Consider the following 20,368-nt stretch of genomic DNA (forward strand, 5'->3'; position numbering starts at 1 on the left):
AATAAAAACAACAAAACTGTTATAACCTTAACATAATAATCAATATACGTTTTTTTTTTTATTATTCTTATAATACTGATAATTGTTATTGATAAATGTTGATATTTTGATGGACTTCTGGTACTGCAATATACTTACCAAACATATAGAGTATTTGAATTGGAATGAAGGGTCATTTGACGGTACAGGCATTTGAGTGAAAGCCTCACAATACTTCCAGTGACAGTGACTTTTGACTGAAGCGTCCCATCTCTGTTTGTCCAAAGCATTATGAGACAGCGTTGGTCTGCTGTGCCCCCTTGTAACTCTGAGAAACCCCAGCCCCCCCTCACTTGTCGAGAAGTGGTCTGTTGACAAGATTAGCAAATGCACATGATTGTTTGGTTACTTATTAGATGAAATGTTATAACATTGCGTGATAAGGCCTTACCTGTGAGCAAAGTGTCAGAGTCCTCTATCCATCCATCGAGGCACACCGGCAACAGCACAGGTACATATGATCTCTGTATTTCTTACTGTCTTTACTATAAGTCTGATCGATTTCTTGTTGTTTATAAAAAAAAAAAATCCTGTTTGCAGAGCTGATTTATGTCGGTAACACTTTACTATAAAGTTTCATTACCTAACTACTTTAGTTACCATGAACTAAGAACGAACAATACTACAGCATTTATTAATCTTAGTAGTTGATGTTCAACATTTACTAATACAGTAGTCAACATTTGAAGTGGATCAAAAAAATTCATCAAAGTTGCCCTAAGACAAGAAACGTTCAAAATTCATGTGTAACTTTGATGAAATGGTTGCAAATGTTGACTACTGTACATTAAAACCAAAAGTTAGATTTGTTACATGAAGTAATGCATGGTGAACTAACATGAACAAACAATGGATGACTGTATATGTATTAACTAACATTATCAAATATGAATAAATACTGTAACAAATTGCTCATTGTTTGTTCATGTTAATACAACTAATAAATTACGGTTGTAAAGTGTTACCTTACAAATAATGTTATACTTCACTGTAAAGTGCTACCGATTTATGCATTTTGTTCTATTATATTATACATACTGTATGACCAGAGCTGTTTGCCACTTTTTTTGAGAATCTGTGAATTTTGTAACACGTCTATAAAAGCTCGTCACAATATAAGGGGTCTCGAAAGCAATCAGCTTATTATATGATTTTTAATAAAATAAATAAATATAAAACAAACCGTTATAATACATAACAGTAGAATGTAAAAAGGTATGCAAAAACGACCATTGTTTTGCCGAACATTGTATAAAATATATCTTTGCATATAAGTTTAGAGGATAAAATTGGTGAATGTACAGTACAAACCTATAAACTGAGCATTTATTAGACATTTGCCTCTAAACCTTATAATAATTTCGATTTGCAAACACTTGTGACAACTAGTCAGCTTAAATAATTTCTTTTTTTTTGTCTAGCAATTTTATATATATATATACCTCATAACACGTTTCATTGTCTTCAGCATCAAACCAACATCAACAAAGTTTGTCCTGCTGTCCATGATTCTTGAAAACTTTGATTTTTTCAAACACCCTTCCTCTGGCAGGAAATGTGGTGCAATTTCTGAATCCACTCTCAGCTCCACCCTCAGGGGTCTTTCCCCTCAGATGATGTTTTCTTACTCCCCCGAACAATGGACCCTAAAAAAAAAAAAAAAAAAATTCTGTTTGCACGACAATAACATGATGCTGGACATAATGGTCCCGGTGTTAAAACGCTCTGCACTGTTCTGTCATCTTTCATTCGTATCGTTTGCTTCCAGGGAATCATGAGCGTGGAACAGAAGACGGCACGAGAGCCATGCTGCTCCAAATTAAAGGTAATTTTCATTCATTTTCTTCTGCTTTGTAACTTCCTGAGTACATTATGATCAAAGACATGAAACAGCCCATTTAATCCCATCAACAACTTACTTTCTATTGACTTTCTCTGCATACTTTCAGTTCGTCTTTGGAGATTTTGTATAGTAGCCCCAAAAATAAATTTGGACACTTAAGTCACACACAGTCATGTAATAATAATAAAAAAAAGAAAGAAATTCAAACAAGTGGAATTTTTGAAAAATAAAAATAGCATTATCACATTTTCCGTGCAAATCATTAAAAATCTATGAAATAGCATTTAGTGAAAATTGCATATTGACAGAAAGTATTTGGACACTTTCTGGTTTTCAAACTTAAGTGGACCATGTTCATAGTTAATAACCTGTGGTTGTTCTGTTAAAGGGATAGTTCACCCAAAAATGAACATTCTGTCATCATTTACTCACCCTCATTTTGTTTCAAACGTCTATGAGTTTCTTTCTTCTGTTGAACACAAAAGGAGATATTTTGAAGAATGTTAGTAACCAGACAGTTGATGGTAGCCATTATCCTCCATAAAATAAAATAAAAAATACTATGCTTAGTTGGGGACACTTAATATTCGGCGATATTATTGACTTGAATGCACTGACACTATTGCATGAGAATTGAACTGAGCTGACATGATGACATTACTGTTTTCTCCAGAGCTCATTGAACTCATAATTGATGAACTTAACAAAGTTGATGACTGAATCAACACTGAACTGATTTCAGCTGAATAATGACCGTTTACTATTGTCTAGGTTACTTGACTAAAAATCACAGGACATCATTTGTTTACAACAAGCAAGTGAGGCTTTAATGTGCAATCACTATTTACTCACCTTCGTATCATTCCAAACCTGTTTGACCTCCTTTCCTCTGTGGAAAACAAAAGAAGACATTTTAAAAGACTGTTCCTACGCAATGAAGGTCAATGAGGTCCAAAAAAGGTAACACTTTATTTTATAGTGTCCTTGTTACACATTACATGTAGTTACTATAGTAATAACTATACATTATGCATACATGTTAAAAAAAACACTAAAAAAATCCATACCCTAAGTATGTAGATAATTAATATTACTCAGTATACCTTCATGTATAACTACAGTTTAACAAGGACACCTTAAAATAAAGTGTTACACTTTATTTTAAGGTGTCAGTATTACATTTAAGTGCAGAGTAATGCACATTAACTACATATTCTTACTATAGGGTTAGGATTTAGATGAGGGTTTGGTTTAGGATTAATTGCATGTAATTATGCATAATTTATAGTTATTACTACAATAACTACATGTAACGTGTAACAAGGACACTGTAAAATAAAGTGTTACCAAATAACGTATAACCATAACCAAATACGTTTTTAGAAGACAGAAGTCAGAAAGTCATACACACTCTAAACAATGCTGGGTTGTTTTGACCCAAATTTGGGTAAAATATGGACAAACCCAAATGTTGGGTTAAAAATGTAATTTCAAATTTTAACCCAACTTCAACTTTCACTTTCAACTGTACATTTTTTAATTGCATTTTTTACCCAACATTTGGGATTGTCCATATTTGACCCAAATTTGGGTTGAAACAACCCAGCATTTTTTAGAGTGCAGGTTTGTTAAGACACCAGGGTGAGTAAATTATTCATTTTGAGTCCCATACTGCAAAATAATTAAAACTTTACTCAAACAGTGCATGGGAAACGTTCCATTCCCAAGCAATACTCTACTAGGAAATTTTCTGGCATTATCGTTCGGACGAAATTAGTCCCTCTAGAAGGTCAATGTTTGGGGCAGAGACAGAGTTTTAGTGGCGGTTGATGATTAGTGTACTTCCTTTTGGTTAAACGAACCAATGGCATGGCTTCTGACCCAAACTAGCATAAACTTATTAATGGTTAACTCGTGCAACATGAACATACAATGTGCAGAAACTAGTTTGACTAGTCATCAAAATATGGGTTTAATGTCTGTGAACTCTCAATATGTGTCACTGCCATGTCAATGTTACTGAATGCACATATATGACATGACCTACAAAATACATGTGTTCCAAAACAGCACTTTTTTTGTGGGTCATTATCAAAGTTATTATTTATTTTTAATGGACAATTTGTTAGTGATTGTCATTGGTTCCACAGAGCTGTCTACAAAACATACTATCACTGCATTATAATCAAATTATGGTACAGCTCAAACTAGCAGAGGCTAGTTTTAGAGGGCACTTTTCACAATTTGCACAATTTATTCTTTTTTATGATCTGTTTTGGCAAACTGGTACAATCTCATTCATTTGTTATACGATCTGCCCCACAGACAGTCAGTTTTAAGGTTAAGGTTAGGGGTGGACCGTCATGCTTACTTTTGTTTTCTAAAAAATCTTGTGTTTTTCTTTTGCAGATGTTTTTGGCTTCCATGTGCTTTGTGTTCTTTGCCAAAGCGTTTCAGGGCAGCTACATGAAGAGCTCCATCACACAGATTGAGAGGCGCTTTGACGTTCCCAGCTCGCTGATTGGATTCATTGACGGAAGTTTTGAAATTGGTGAGAACCAAAATTACATATGTTGGGCCTTAATGTAGCAGAATGCTATAAAAAAAAACCTTCATATATATAAAAACAAAACAAAACAAAACAACCCTCTCATGTTAATTCATAACTATTTTGGCGAACTGCTGACTGATATGTATGAATTCTTTCGAGAGTTTTTGTTCAGTCGTCTTACTCCCCATAGGTTTAGGTGTGGGGTTGGGGGTGAACCTTGATGCTTGTGTTTTTATAAAAATCGTACGTTTCCATTCGAATCACAATATACACATGCATACGAATTTATCACAGTTTTCTCCAGAGCTGCTTACACTCATTCCATAATTTACTCATTCCAACTTTACATAGATGTTGAATCAACACTGAACTGATTTCAACTGAATATGTTTACTATTGTCTTTTAAAGCCTTTACAGCAGAATTAAAGTCTGTTTGCATCATTGAATCATTGCTTTCCTGTTTATCACTGTATCATCACCACCCCACCAAATAGTTACGTTTTTTCATGAGATCGGATTGCATATACTGTACTTTGGCCCCAAAAAGTATATGGACACTTAAGTGGCACTTAAAAATATATAAATGCAATGGTAGATGCCAGTTGGTGTGATATTTTAAGTAAACAAGTGATGTTAGTGCTTTTCTAAGAAGTAAAATAATTCTAATGAATTTTTTTTAATGGGGTGTGGGGGTGTGTGGGGGGGGGGGGGGGGGGGGGGGGGGGGGTTTGGGGTGGACTTTTTTAACCACGTGGTTTTAGTGAATTTCTGAATGTGAATATCTAATACAGTGACACTGAAACATTTTTAAGTAAGGTAAAGTCTCCAAATACTTTTTAGGGACATTGAATTTTCAGGGGCCACACTGTTTCATTAAGTTATCGAAATCAAAGAACGAACTGATGTGACGTCATTTCGAAACAAAATTAGGCCAAAACTAACTTTGTTTGGAGTTCGTTTTGGGAGTTTGAAACAGCTTGCCAAAGCAAACTTTCTGGAAAAGTTTGCTTCGGGCTGGTAAACGCCTTTGTGGTCCGTGGCGATTACATAATAGGCTCCGCCTTCTTTCACAAGGAAATCTTCTCCGGTTAATTTCTCCGGTTCAGTCCGTCGAGGTCAAACTTCCGCGAGTGAAAAAATTAAGTTGTACTTCTGATCAAATGAGACACTGATAATGTTTTTCATGTTTAATATGGTAAAGCTGCTTGATTTTAGGCAATTTATCTTTGGCGGTATGGTTCCTTATGGGGGTTCTTGCTCCATAATTAATGACATACAGAGCTTTAGCATTAACCCCGCATAGAACCATCAGCTTGAGTGATATACAGATTTAAGACAGTTTAGTAAGTTCTTTAAGCAACAGTTTTAACATGTAGACGTAGCAGTGAAATCCTGGATGTCTATAATGTAGCTTGGCCATGTGGATGAGTGTCTCTCGGCGATGATGTCCGTGACGCTAGGACTTGGAAGCCTTGGTAATCTGAAACAAAGAAGACAACAGCCAGAAGGTGCATGGAAGTATGCTTGATACTTATAGTGGGAGGGCAGGAGAGTTGCGAGCAGTTTGAGCAAGTTTCCCGGGCAGTAGTGCCATGTATATATATCCTCCCGGTCTAATAGGAGAATGGTAGTGGTTGGAACGATTTGACAGCTGATCGCGGCCTATGCCTACGTGGCCTGTTTGAACGAACGCTGCGCTCGATTGATCTAACCGTCGTTCTCAGCAGTGTGGGCGGCGTCAGATGTTCGATAACAGTATATCGCTGGTCACGTATTTCGAACTTCGTTTTACCCCTAAGCGAAGAACGAAAAAGAACTTTGCCGTGAATATATCGGGGCCTTAAGTCTATTGTGTAATTGCGAGTAAATTTGCAATATATTTCTCTCTTGGGGAATATAAAATGAGTAGTGATTTTAACAGGATACCAATTGTTGTTCTTTTCAGGTAATCTGTTTGTAATAGCTTTTGTGAGTTACTTTGGCGCTCAGCTACATAGACCACGACTGATAGGAGCTGGATGTTTACTCATGGCCATAGGATCCTTCATAACCGCGGCACCACATTTATTCCAAGGACTGTAAGTTTACGTGGATAAATATATTTTAACATTTGTCAAGGCAGTGTTTTTAGAAATGCAGATCAACTACTCTGAAACCCACTTCGGTTACTGTATTTGTATCAGCAAGTACACATTTCTGGATTCAAGTAAATACTGGTAGAATGTGTCAAACGTGTGTTTATATTCCACAGGTACAAATACGAGACGACAATTACATATTTGTCTGCCTCCAACGGGACAGAGAGTATTCTACCATGCTTAACCAATAGGAGTCTTTCACAAGATAATGAAATTCACACAATGAAAGTTCAAGCAGGTAAGTTGTTCGAGCTTGATCCTGACACAGACCTGCGATAACACATTAAGGTGATGGGCCTTCCTTCACAATGTCCGTTGATAAGATCAAGCCTATCCACTTAAGTTTCTTCTTCCAAAAATCCAATAAAAATGGAATAATTTATATTCAGCATAAAAATTGCATTACCTTTTATTTAAGTAACAGAAATATGAGCCAGACATATACAGATTCAACCTAATACCGGCATCCATATTCTCATGAAAGAATTGATTCTTTATTATTCTGAGAAGATACCTGACATAAGTTGGGAAAGTGGAGCTGTCAAATCAGTTTTCATGTTTGGCTTGTAATATGAATGTACTACCAACATTGACCTACCACTCTAGATTGCTTATCTAGCTTTGTATTTCTGAACTCTGAACTGTTAGAGGCCCAATATGTTGAAATTGATCGTTTTTTGTGTAATTGATACTTAGACTTTGATCTTTCATTGAGATGCTTTGAGGTATGTTAGCAGAGTCTTGTTGTGTAGTTTTTCATTTGTGGTGTTTTTGTTCCTTCAGAGTGTGAGAAAGCAACCAGTTCCTCCATGTGGCTCTACGTCTTTCTCGGGAACATGCTTCGTGGGGTGGGGGAGACACCCGTCATGCCTCTTGGGTTGTCTTACCTAGATGACTTTTCGAAGCAGGAAAACACTGCTTTTTACCTGGGTATGATTGATGGTTTTGAGTATGATATTACCAATACTGTAATACATTTAAGCCTATTAACATCCTGCTAGTTACAAAGCAACCCCATAAGATTTCGCTCAATTACGCAATTGAAACTTTTCAAGCTGACTGTTCCTTATTTTAATAGCGTACTGTGCTTGATTTGATTTGTGATGATTTATTGTCAGGCAAAAATTTGGAGGGGGGATTGTGGTGGGGGGTTGAAGGTGAGAGAGTGAAATATGATGGGTTCTCGACATCACCCTCCTGCTCTTTGTCAGTGTGAATCAGCATTTTTGTTCTGATTGAGGTCTTGTTTTCTTCAGCTCTCATACAGACGGTGGGAATAATGGGGCCCATGTTCGGATTCATGTTAGGATCTTTCTGTGCCAAGCTCTATGTGGACATCGGCGCAGTGGACTTAGGTAACACTGTTCTTTCAAACTGTAAACAATCAGGTGCTTGCATTCACCAAAAAAGACTGGAACTGATAATGGCTTTTTGCCCTCAAATGATCTTACATATGACCATACCAAGGCCAAATTGGTGATTTAAGAACTTTTCATGGTTATGTATGTCTTAAATATTTTCTTCCCATATTGTATAAATATTTTATACATTAAATTACATTTTTGGTTAATAAAAAATCAAAATAAATGTTTTTAAATAAATATTTTTGTTCATAGACAATATAGCCAATATTAAAAATGTATACTGTTTTTGTCTGTTTTATCTTAATAAAAGCATTCAAACTAAACCAATCTACAATTTTATAATCTGCAAGCAAAATTAATTATCTAATTATCTTATTTATTTTATTTTTATTTCTATTACCTAATTGCCAATTTTTACTTTGTACAGTATAGTATATATTCTTTGAACACCTTAATATTTTACATGTTTTATTCAGGAAAACTAAAAATAGAAGTCAAGAAAATTATTTATGGCACTGCAAAAAATGTAATTGATCAAAAACTGACATGATAATAATTTTCTGTGCATTTCTAGGAAAAAAAACTCCCAGCAACCTTTCTTAAAGGCGTTTGATGCATACAAACTAGCACTTGTACCTTCAGTTTTACTGTGTCATAGTTGCTTGTTGCATCCAAATAATGTGAAAAGTAGATGTTTGTCCTTTAGTCTAATCGATTGGTCAGGTCACTTGTTCAGAAGGTTAACTTTAAAAATCACTCTGTTTACTCAAGAGGATTCCAGATCCTAACCCTGCATGCAGTATAATACACATTAATACCTGAAGTCAGTGTGCTTATGTGATGTTAATGAATGACATGACTTTATGATATGCATATATGTGACACATTCACAGTGTGTTATGAGTAAAATTCAACTAGTCTTCTATATAATTACTTACTGGCTGACTAAGTTAGTTACCCTTTGACATAAAGGGTCTTCGGTCATTCTGTTCATTAGGATTTCAAACTATAAACTGCCTGATTTGTGAACAAAATGTCCACGTCTGTTTTTTTCTGAAGATATCATCACCATCAATCACAAAGACTCTCGTTGGGTTGGCGCCTGGTGGCTGGGCTTTTTGATAACTGGTGGAGTGATGCTACTGGCTGGAATTCCCTTTTGGTTCCTCCCCAAGTCTCTTACTAAGCAGGGTGAGACTGAAACTGAGAAAAAGTTGAATGTTCTAGAGGGCGAGCAGGACCGTTTCATTCCTGACAACAACAAACACAGTACTCCTCCCAACAAACCTGCTCCAGTTTCCATGGCAACTCTGGCTAAAGGTGTGCATTTCATTAATATATATTTTGCAATATGTTTATTACTAGGATATCTTTGAGACATTGATCATACATGACCCTTGTGTAAAGCTTCTTGATGTTTTTAGATTTTCTGCCATCACTAAAGAAACTCTTCAGCAACCAGATTTACCTGCTCCTCTTGGGCACTGCTTTTGTGCAAGTCAATGGTTTCATAGGAATGATCACATTCAAACCAAAGTTCATGGAGCAAACTTATGGTCAATCACCATCAAGGGCCATATTTTTGATAGGTGGGTTTACATTTATTTTACATTAACTGACTTTGTTTAAGACTCTTTAAGATTAATTTCCATATAAAAACATGCAGTAGTGAGGCCAATTGTGTCCCTCTTATTTATATGTCAAAAAAAAAATACTTTCACAAAATCTAGCTGATGTTGACACATCTACAATAATCCAATAATCCATCCCTATTTTATATATATAAAACAAAACGTCTCAGGGTACGCGTGTAATCCTGGTTCTCTGTGAAAAGGGAATGAGACGCTGCTTCCCCTAGGGGTCACTATGGGGAATGCCTCCGGCATGTCCCGTGTCTCAAGTATAATTCTAAACACGACAATGAACTTGACATTGGCAGGCAGTAGCCTATGAAGTCAACACTGGTATAAAAGGGCACCTGTGCAATACTTCATCCACTTCTCATCTAAAGGAGACATTTGCAGGAATACCGAAAGCATGGCAAAGGGACGCAACGTCTCGTTCAAGCTGGGACCGAGATGGGTCTTACGGATGTTGCCCACTTGGGTCCCACCTAGTAGCAAGTGCAATCCTGCATGAACTACAGACAATCCCATATAGAACCCATTTTTCAGCCCATTTCAAAACCACATGGGCCCCACATACAAATGTTGGCTGGGTTAAAGCTGGGACCAAGATGGGTCTTGTGCATGTTGCTCAGAACCTCTATCAGACAACCCTTAAGAGTGGAGGTCGGCAACACTCTAACTCAAAGGCAGTACAGAGAAAGCTCAAAAGAGCTAAACTCAGTCTAGCTGGCCCGCGAAGCTCCGGAGAGTGTAGGCCTCAATATGAAGACTCTCACTGAGGTCAGTAGCCTAGGAGGCTCCAAGAGAGCTCAATGACTTAGCATAATACCTTACCGCTAGCCGAGCTCTAGGAGCAGGGGCCTCAGCATAAAGACTCTCCAAAATGAGAGGAGGCCTAACTACGTCCTACACCCACGACAACTTACAAGCAGGCTCACAGAGAGCCTAACTACTCGCTCACAGAGAGTCTATCTACCTCTATAACGCGACTCTCTAAAGCAAGAGGGGGCCTAACAATGCTCCATGTAAAGGCAGAACTGCCTGGTCGAGCCTCATGGGCGGAGGCCTCAGCCAAAAGACTCTCCAAAGTGAAAGGAGGCTTAACTACGGCCTACACACGCGACTGCTACAAGGAGGCTCACAGAGAGCCTAACCCCTTAACATCACTATCTGGGCGTAGCTCTGAGAAGTGGAGACCTCTATAAAGCGACTCTCTATGGCGAGAAGAGGCCTGATAACGCTCTGTGTAAAGGCAGGGACCAAGGAGGCTCAGGGATAGCCTAACGACTCAGCACCACTGCCTGGTAGAGCTCTGAGGACGGTGGCATCAGCATAACGACTCTCCGAAGTGAGAGGAAGCCTAACTATGTCCTACACCAAGGACAGCTACCAAGGAGGTTCACAGCAAGACTAGCTATTAGACGTTGCTATCCGGGCCGAGCTCTGAGGAGTGGAAGCCTCAGTAAGAAAACTCTCTCTAGCGAGAGGTGGCCTAACGACGCTCGCAGTAGCCCCGGAGGCTCACAAAGAGCCTAACAACTTAGCAAACTGCCTGGATAAGCTCTAGAGGCAGAGGCCTCAGCATGATGACTACATAGAGCCAACCGGATCTTTAGCCTAACGACTCTCAAGTGAGAGGAGCAAAAGACTACTTCCATAAATAAACAGTCAAGGAGGCTCACAGAAAGCCTAACTACCTGACTGTACTTAAGAGAGCAGAGCTCTGCATGTAGTGAACATGAATGCAGTAACTAAGGAGGCTCACTGAGAGCCTGCTACTTAGTAAAGCCCAGGTTTCTTCATTGAGCAGCGCTCACAATGCAAGCAAACAGCCCTCTCGAGAACTGAGCGTGCATGCTAATCACCCATGCAAACAAAGCATATATCGTATGTCATCAAGTTTCAGAAACGCTGACACGGATGTACACACTTCCTAAAGAGCTTTAGCATGGTCACCTTCGTTTAGACACACCTTCAAACAGACAGATCCTGAAGACAAGAAGAGGATGATGTATTGCACAGGTGCCCTTTTATACCAGTGGTGATGTCATAGGCTGCCGCCTGCCAATGTCATATTCCTTGTCGTGTTTAGACTCATACTTCAGACACTGGACATGCGACCCCATAGCGACCCCTAGAGGATGCACCGCGAGTTCCCTTTCGAAAAGGATCTGTGTTATAAGTTTGAGTACTCGGTTGAAATGCATGTATAACAATCTTCTATCATCTTTTCAGGCATTATGAATCTACCAGCTGTGGCCTTTGGAATCATCACCGGAGGGTTTATAATGAAGAAGTTCAAACTGAAAGTTCTCGGAGCTGCCAAGATCTGCATTGGTGCCTCTATTATGGCTTTCATTTCGCTGATCATTCAGTATTTCCTGCAGTGTGACAACTCACAAGTGGCTGGACTTACAGTGACATATCAAGGGTAAACACTCCAGAAATAGTCCTAGAGTTCATTGTGTTGGTGATCATCTTTTTCTCTGCCAGCTTTGAGTGGTCAATGGAATTGATGAATGGCATATTTTAACCCTCATGTCCTATTTAGGTCTCAGAGGCCCAGATTTGATATGCGGACAAAAAAAAAACGTGTTTTGGTGCCATTTATTTTTATAATTTCCTCTGATCACAGCAAAAGTTTAAATAAGATTAGGAAAATAAATTTGTTATGCATTTTTTGAGGCATTTAAATGGCCTTTGCGGTCTTTGAACAATAATTCAGTTTTTTGTTAAAAAATTACTATAATTTTTTAAAGTCCATAAGTACAACTATATTGAATTTTAAGTGGTTTTATTATTCTGTTTATTTCTCACAGGGCTCCAGAGGTGTCCTACCAGAAGGACACACTCCTCTCTCAGTGTAACATTGGTTGCTCCTGCTCCCTCAAGCACTGGGATCCGATATGCGCCAGCAATGGCGTGACCTATGTCTCCCCCTGCCTCGCTGGCTGCCAAACCTCCACTGGGGTTGGCAAGGAGATGGTAAGCTATTCCCACTTTTCCAGATAACTACATGCCTGTTGCTGAATCTGTTTTGGCCAAAGACCTCTATACTTTTATACCAATTTTATTTGTGTGTGTCTCAGACAGCAACATAGTGTCATCTGGTACGCGTTGAATCAACATGTACCCGGATCTGGTCCGACACTATGTTGCTATCTGGGGTGTTCTTGTGATAGAATTGAGTAAACAATCTATTACAAACGATGTGAAACTGCTGTCATGTGATACATTTCTTTGTGAAACAGATTTTAGCCATGAAGATTTGATTCAATCATAGACCATGGACAAGGATCATTATAGTTAACTAAAACTAAAACCTAGTTGTGAAATATTGTGCACTCCTAAATTTCCTTTTTTTTTTATACCATGGGGTCCACAAGTCTGAGACCACTTGTAAAACTGATTCTATTTAGCAAATTTGTAATGTTTTGGTATCAACTCTCTGTTGTTGTACGGTCATAAAAAAATAAAAATAAATGTTTTTAATTTAAAAAAATTGCTACATCTTCTGAATGGTACAAACCTCTGTGACTTTTGTGGCAGTCGCTATGTGATGACATTTTTTTTTTTAAGATCGTGGGCTTCAATTCAAAAACACTTAATGGTCGTAAAAAAAATAGTCACACTCTTGTTGTTCGCGGTCAAAAATGACTGCCATAGACATTGAATGGGAAATAGGCAAAATTACGAAAATACAGAGAATTTTCTGTGTGTACAATCTATAAATCAGCAACATAAAGTACACAGCAATGAAGGGGTGACATCCTAAAATATCAAGAGTGAAAAATAGAAACTGTAGCTGTAACAATATGGCAAAATTCAACCAGAAGACTCAAATAAGAGGTTAAAATCAGGCTGATAAAGCTCTGAAAAAAAAAATCTTGTTCATTTTTGTTACATTTCTATTGAATTTTGATGTCATGTGAAACAAAATGCCTTTCTCTGGGTAGTAAAATTAATTGACACTTCAAATCAAGATTCCAAAATCAAAAACCTCAAAAAGTAGTCTTCTAGAATGTCTGAATATATATCTAATTCCACAACCAGAAGATCAAATAATCAAAATAAGTATTTATGTCTAAAATCAACTAGAGAATTGGTAAGCTTTTTATATAGTCATATATGAATCTAGTGGTTACAACACGGCATTACATATGTTTTTCTTCTTTTTTTTACTCCCACCATATGGCAATAATATGCCTGCAAAAATTGGATTTTAAAAGTTGTGCCTATTTTAACATGACATATAGCTTGAAAAGTAATACAAAATATTTGTTTTTTTCTTCTTTTTTCCAATGGGGAAAATATGATCATAATTATTGCATAAATATTACTAAGTACAATGAAACTCTCTCAAAATAAAAATAAAAAATGTTATAAAAACGAAAATATATTACATTGATTTTACTGAAAATAAAAAAAGTTACATTTCAGGTGTTCAGTCACTTTTGACCACGAACAACACAAGTGTGACTCCCAACTGAACAATACCAAAGGGTTATAAGTATGTCCCCCATTTGGCAGTTAAACTCGCTCTGGCATGGACTAGTTTATGTAAACCTGATGATCCATGTTATGCCAGCATGATATAAGAATGTTCCAAAGAGCAAGTTGTGAGCCTCAGTGGAGGAAGCTGACCTTTTGTACAAACGAGTGAACATGGTTCACTTACATTTGAGTAGTGTCCCAGAATTGGTGTTAAATATTTGTTTAAACTAAATTTCTTCATTACAGACATTTTCAACATCCTAAAAATGTGTTTATTGCTAATAATAATAATTTAAAAAAAAAATCAAGATGTTTGGACCCCACTGCATTGGCTGGTATTGATTTTGCTATAACAATCTCAATCTTTTCAAAGGTATTCCACAACTGCACCTGTATTGGAGAGTCGTCTTTCCCCTATGCAAATATGTCAGCAGTGCTGGGCCAGTGTCCTCGAAAGAATGATTGTGACTACATGTTTAAGTTCTACATGGGGGTATCAGTCATTGGTGCCTTTCTCTCAGCTTGTGGGGCCACACCAAGTTACATTATTCTGCTCAGGTAACAAATGTCCCCAACAGTGCAACAACAAGAATTGAAATGTGTTTGAGGGAAACTGTACATTGCAATATGTGGGTCCTTCTCATCCAAGGGCACCTTTTCATCCAAGGGCACAAAGACAAAAATAAGTCGGCTTAGGAAACAGACTAAGTCAAGTACTATATACCATGCCATATTTCCACTCTGTTTGGGTCATAAACATTACATCCTTTAATTTGATTGTTCTAACTTTTTCATAAGCATGTTCCTGTAAGAGTTTTAACCCAATTATAGTTATTATAATGCATGATATATTGTGAAACGGAATAATAGGGTTAACAGGTAGACTCACCAGCTTGAAGTAACACCAACATTTCCTTAAAAATACATAACGTGTATCATAGCAAACACACTTTTTTAAAGTTATATTTTATCTTAGCCTATTCCACCCTGTTAGACATTCCTCCCTGTTCTTTCCATACATACATACAGATAATACAGATTGTTTTAATGATAATAAATGTCCTCATGATTGACCTTTTCTTAGATCCATAAAACCAGAACTGAAGTCTTTTGCTCTTGGTATGCATACTTTGGTTGTTCGGACACTGGGTAAGAGGATTTTTTTTCTTTTTTGGTACTTATTCTTAACGCAAGATTCTAAAACCGCAGAAAAAGAAGTATCTTCAGCTGATCTGAGAAACAATTTTTATAGGTGGCATTCCCCCTCCAATTTATTTCGGAGCCTTGATTGACAGGACTTGTCTGAAATGGGGCACAAAACAATGTGGAGGGAAAGGAGCGTGTCGTATCTACGAAACAGGCGCCTTCAGGTTAGTACTGGAAACTTACACTGTTTTAAGAAGTTGAACAGATAAAAAATAAACCAAGTCTTCCTTAAAGGTGAATGTGAAATTTCTGCATCACTATCACCTTGAAATAAACTTGTAAATATCATAATTCTTGCTAATATGCTTTCAAAACACTCCTTGTATCATTGGTCAGACAAAAAGATAACTTGACCCAAAACATTTTCAAGTCCCTGTTTTTGCACTTTTGGGGAAATTAGCCTACCAGTCATCGTAGTCATCTTTCCAAATTGTACTGGAAAAAGTGAAAGAATTATAACATTAACAAACAAATTATATGACCTTAAATTTCATTTGACGAAAAGCTTTCATGACAAGCATGAAATATTTGCAGCACAGCAGTAATAGTGGAACAGTGCAACTTCTTATCCTTTTGAAAAAGACCTATGATCCTTCTGAAAACATGGCAACTTGCCATGAATGTGAACCCTTTGTTTGCAGCTAGTAGGCAATTACAGTACAATTAATTAATAGCTTTATCTTATGTATTGGTCTTTGAAGTAAGGTAAATGGCAAAGGTTATCTGAAGTCTGTTTACAATAACATGTATGTTACCACATGGAATTTATAGTCACAACTTTTTAAGTGGCATAACACCAAAGGTGTATGATAGTGTATTCATTACCACCATATTGACTGTTTACAGTCATAAAATGTTAATGTGATATTGATGTGTATATAAATAAAGCTTTGAATAATTAATATTTTTTTCATGTTTTTGAAAGAAAAACACATATTGTGCTCACCAAGGCTACATTTGATCAGTAATACAACAAAAACAGTTATATTGTAATATTATTTCAATTTAAAGTAACTTTGGTAACACTTTATAATAAGTGTACAATAATAAAGTACTTACAAGTAATTTTCAAACTATTAGTTTATAGTCAATTCATAGTTAATTGTTGTCTCTACATTGTTAATATATTAATAGGCTATATACAATATAGTTGTCATGATTATGGACTATCTTACAAAATGGTACAAATGCACCAAGGCACACCTGCCCAGTGATGGTCCTCTGGGGTTTGTGGAGTGGGTGCTGGTGAACTGCGGGTCTGCTTTCACCATCTGCCCATCTGAGGAGGACGTCACCAGCGCCACATGAGACCCAGAGCCCAGCCAGCCACTATGTACGACATTATGCCAAAGCCCACCGCAAACAGGGAGCCTGAGCCTGCCACGATGATAAGGCCAAAGAGAGTGACTGAGCCGACCATCGCCCTGGAGCCCGAGCTCGATAATAAGTCTGACCAGGTATGCGAGCCGGCTACATTGTCCATGGCTGCTCGTAGTGTACGAGGACATGGAGGAAAGCCCCGCTCACACTCCCACCACTGAGGGTATGCTGAGTTTGGCCTCTACAGTTTTATTATGAGGATTTGGAAGAAGATACTTCCCTGAATCTCTCGTCCCCACTGCTCCTGCCCAGCTCCATGTCTCCTGCGTCACACTCTGCTGGTCCCGCCCAGCTCCAAGTTTCCTGTGTTTCCGAAAGATCCCGCCTAGCCTCCCTCTCCCGCCTCCTCTTCCAAAGCCAGCCAGTCTATCTGCCCACCTCTGGTGGTTCCCTTCAGCTCCTCGGCTCCTCCTTTGCTCCTCACTATGCTGCGTGGATGCGCCTCCGATCTTCCGGTCACCAGCTCCGCCTTGGCTAGAGGATCCCATGGCTCCACCTCAAGCTGCCGAGCCCATCACTCCACCTCGGCTCAGCAACCATTCAGCTCCACCTTGGCTCCTCCCTCCCTCGGCTCCACCTGGGACAATCACTTTCACGACTCCCTCGTCCCTCCAGCTCTGCCTTGGTCAGACATCACTCTGCCTTCGCCATGGACTTTCGGGCCATCAGCTGCACGTCCTCCCTCCACCCATTCAGCTCCATTGGGCTCCACCTTCCCTCCGGCTCTGCCGCTATCCTCCCGTACCCTGGGTCCACCTTGGATGCTTTTTGTTGTGGCTCTACCTCAGTCTCCTGAACCTTCATTGTCGCTTGGTCTCAGTGGCTCTTCTGCACCGCCTGGGTCTTCACCTCCATCATCTCAATCTCCGTCAGCTGTCCCTTCTTCTTCATAAGTTCACTCCCTTGGATGAACAGCAACCCCACACATGGATGGTCTTAGGATGCTTCACTGTTGATATGAAAGCAGGATTCTTTTTTCTTCTTTTCTTCCCCAGACAATCCATTTTCCAGATGTCCCAAACAGTCGGAAGGAGGGTTCATCAGAGAAAAAAAATTTGCCCCAGTTTTCTGCAGTCCAATGCTTGTACATCCTACAGAATTCCAGTCTGTCCTTAATGTATTTCTTGGTGAGAAGTGGCTCCTTTGCAGCCATTCTTGACACAAGGACTGTGGGCCCTATCTTGAACCCGGCGTAAATGACTTTGTACACTGATGCATGTATCATTCCTATTTTGCACCCGCACAAAGCGGATTTTTCCCTCCACAGACACACGTCAGTTAACTAAGAAATACACTTGCGCTCCCCGGGGCGGTTCAGCGCAAAGAGGAGGCGTGTTCCGGCGCAAACTTTCCCTCATGCTATTTTGCTGTTCTATAAAACAATTGCGCCACTGACCAGAAAAAACCTAGTCTAAAGTCAGTGGCGCGTTGCGCGTTGTTCATTATGCTATTTTAAGGGCGCATTCTTGGCCATAATCAATGTAGCGTGTGCACAACGCGCATACACTTTGATTCTCTCATCTAAGCAGCAGTTTTCATTTTTGCAAGTCATACATTATTACGATAGATAGATAGATAGATAGATAGATAGATAGATAGATAGATAGATAGATAGATAGATAGACAATTGATTATAAAAGCATACATGTACCTTACACATTTACCCAAATTATCATACGCCTGTTTAACAGAAGTTAATTTGGGTGGGTTTCTTCATCCCCAATGTCACTTCTCTGTGTTTTACGGCCCTGACGAGAACGTTGCTCTCCTCGGCTGTGAACCGACTCCTGGCGCGCGCCTGGCAAATCCGCCGTTATAATAGGAATCCGCTTTAGAACAAGCGCGCCTGCTCTTAAAGGGAATGTGAGATGACGCTCTGATTGGTTTATTTCACGTTACGCCCAAACCACACCTATGAATAATGAAGCTACTTCAGACCAACCCCTTTTAGATTTGTGCTAGGCGCAAGAGGCATTTATCCCGCCGGGAAAATAGCAACAGCGCCGGGATCCGCCCACAAAGTTACTTGCGCTTTGCGCTTTGACACTTGCGTTTCAGATAGTTAAAATACGGCCCATTGTCCCAAAGTCTTGATCAAGATATTGAGCAAGCTCTGCACTGGTGGTGACACAATTCTGGAGCTGAGTCTTTAGACAGAGACAGTCCTGCCACTTGCTGGAAACTCTGGGATGTCCTGAAGCCTTCTTTACTGCAGTTGAACCTCTCCTTGAAGTTCTTGATGATTGGGTAAATGGCTCTTTCAGGTGCAATATCCTTTGCAGCAATTTCCTTGCATGTGAGGCTATTTTGATGCAAAGTAAGAGCTATTGACTGCTACTGAAGCGGGAGTATCACAGGTAGATATTATGAGTCTTACTAGATTTAAGGAGATCACTTGGAATATTGGAATACTTGGACTATTGTTAGGTGAGTATAACAGGTAAGGAGTCAGTAATCCACGTTGGAGACCAGACAAAGTGTTACTGTGAGGTGTGTGCTCTTATATAGGTCCTGATTGGCATGCTTAGGAGGGACAGGTGCAGGTGATCAGTATTCAGGTGAGAGTGAGCATTGGGTGTGTGAGAGAGTGGAGCCTGGTGAGACCATGACACCATCCAAATGACAGAGAGGTTTTACCTGACTAGTACTTTTTTTTCACACTTTCCCATGTTGTGATGATATGATTAGTGAAATGATGTTAGCTTGTTATTTTGTGCCAGGGCCAAAGTGAAATTTGGGATAAAGTTCATGTTTTTGGCCATTTGATTACTCTGCACAATAATATAGAAACAATGTGAATCATCACCACTGAAAAAGCAAACTTTGCAAACAAACTTTTTTGTCACTTCCAATGCTTTTGGCTATAGTTATATTTTTAATCAAATAAATGCAGCCTTGGTGTGCATCAGACTTCAAAAACATTTAAAAAATACAAACATAATAAATGTTTATTTTTTCTAACTACATATTCTGGTCTCTTTTTTGCCCTACAGAAATTCTTTCTTTGGTCTTATTTATGGCCTTTATGCCTCATCCTACCTGTTGTGGGGGATCATGTACAATAGACTGTCTCGTCGTGAAAAGAAGCTTGCACTAAAGGATCAGTTAAAAGCTCCAGAACAGGATGGCAGTGGGGTTTCTAATGGCAATATGAATGCCCCTTCAGCTATTGTAAAATGCAATGAAAATCCAGACCAGGAGACTACTATCTGAAGAGACTACTATGTCAAGTTCCAATACGTCAAATGTGTGTGTTGCACCAAAGTAATAGTGTGTTAGTGAAGTTACAACTGCCACTTGTACATTTATTGATAAGAGTATTAAATGTTGTTTGTGAACTCATCTACAGACTTTCTACATTAGGTTCAACTTCATCTTCATTTTCAGATATTTCCTGGATCTAATACATTTATTCGTATAATTTACACATTTAAAGAACAACATTCAAGCAGTATCCAATCCAACAACTATAAGCTAGAAGGTAATATATTATACTCAAAGAAAACATTCCTACTGTATGTATGGATAATGTGTTTCCTCAGACCAGAACATTGTTACGTAGGATCACTGTTATAGTGTCAGGTCATTGTGAGCTCACTGTTTCCTGTTTCTTAGGAGCTGCTTGTCATGTCATTATGATATTCATTTGGGTCACATCATCATATTTTGTCATTTATATATATATATATATATATATATATTGCACTGTTTTGTAAAAATTCTG

At 38.5% G+C, this 20,368-nt stretch overlaps 1 protein-coding gene across 1 annotated transcript; it reads left to right on the top strand.

The window, feature by feature from the left end:
• The first annotated feature begins 396 nt into the window (after positions 1–396).
• On the top strand, positions 397–20,033 carry slco1d1 (solute carrier organic anion transporter family, member 1D1). Its single transcript, XM_056260412.1, has 15 exons — positions 397–490; positions 1,808–1,864; positions 4,292–4,433; positions 6,380–6,512; positions 6,686–6,810; positions 7,356–7,502; positions 7,829–7,927; positions 8,996–9,256; positions 9,361–9,525; positions 11,800–11,995; positions 12,384–12,549; positions 14,432–14,616; positions 15,143–15,207; positions 15,311–15,428; positions 19,638–20,033. The coding sequence occupies exons 2-15, from the start codon at positions 1,814–1,816 to the stop codon at positions 19,855–19,857; spliced, it is 2,073 nt and encodes a 690-aa protein (XP_056116387.1). The 5' UTR covers positions 397–490; positions 1,808–1,813; the 3' UTR covers positions 19,858–20,033.
• The last annotated feature ends 335 nt before the right edge of the window (positions 20,034–20,368 follow it).

This window comes from Rhinichthys klamathensis, unplaced genomic scaffold (assembly GCF_029890125.1).
Source record: "Rhinichthys klamathensis goyatoka isolate OS25496 unplaced genomic scaffold, OSU_Roscu_1.1 h1tg000176l_1, whole genome shotgun sequence".
NCBI classification, from domain to species: domain Eukaryota; kingdom Metazoa; phylum Chordata; class Actinopteri; order Cypriniformes; family Leuciscidae; genus Rhinichthys; species Rhinichthys klamathensis.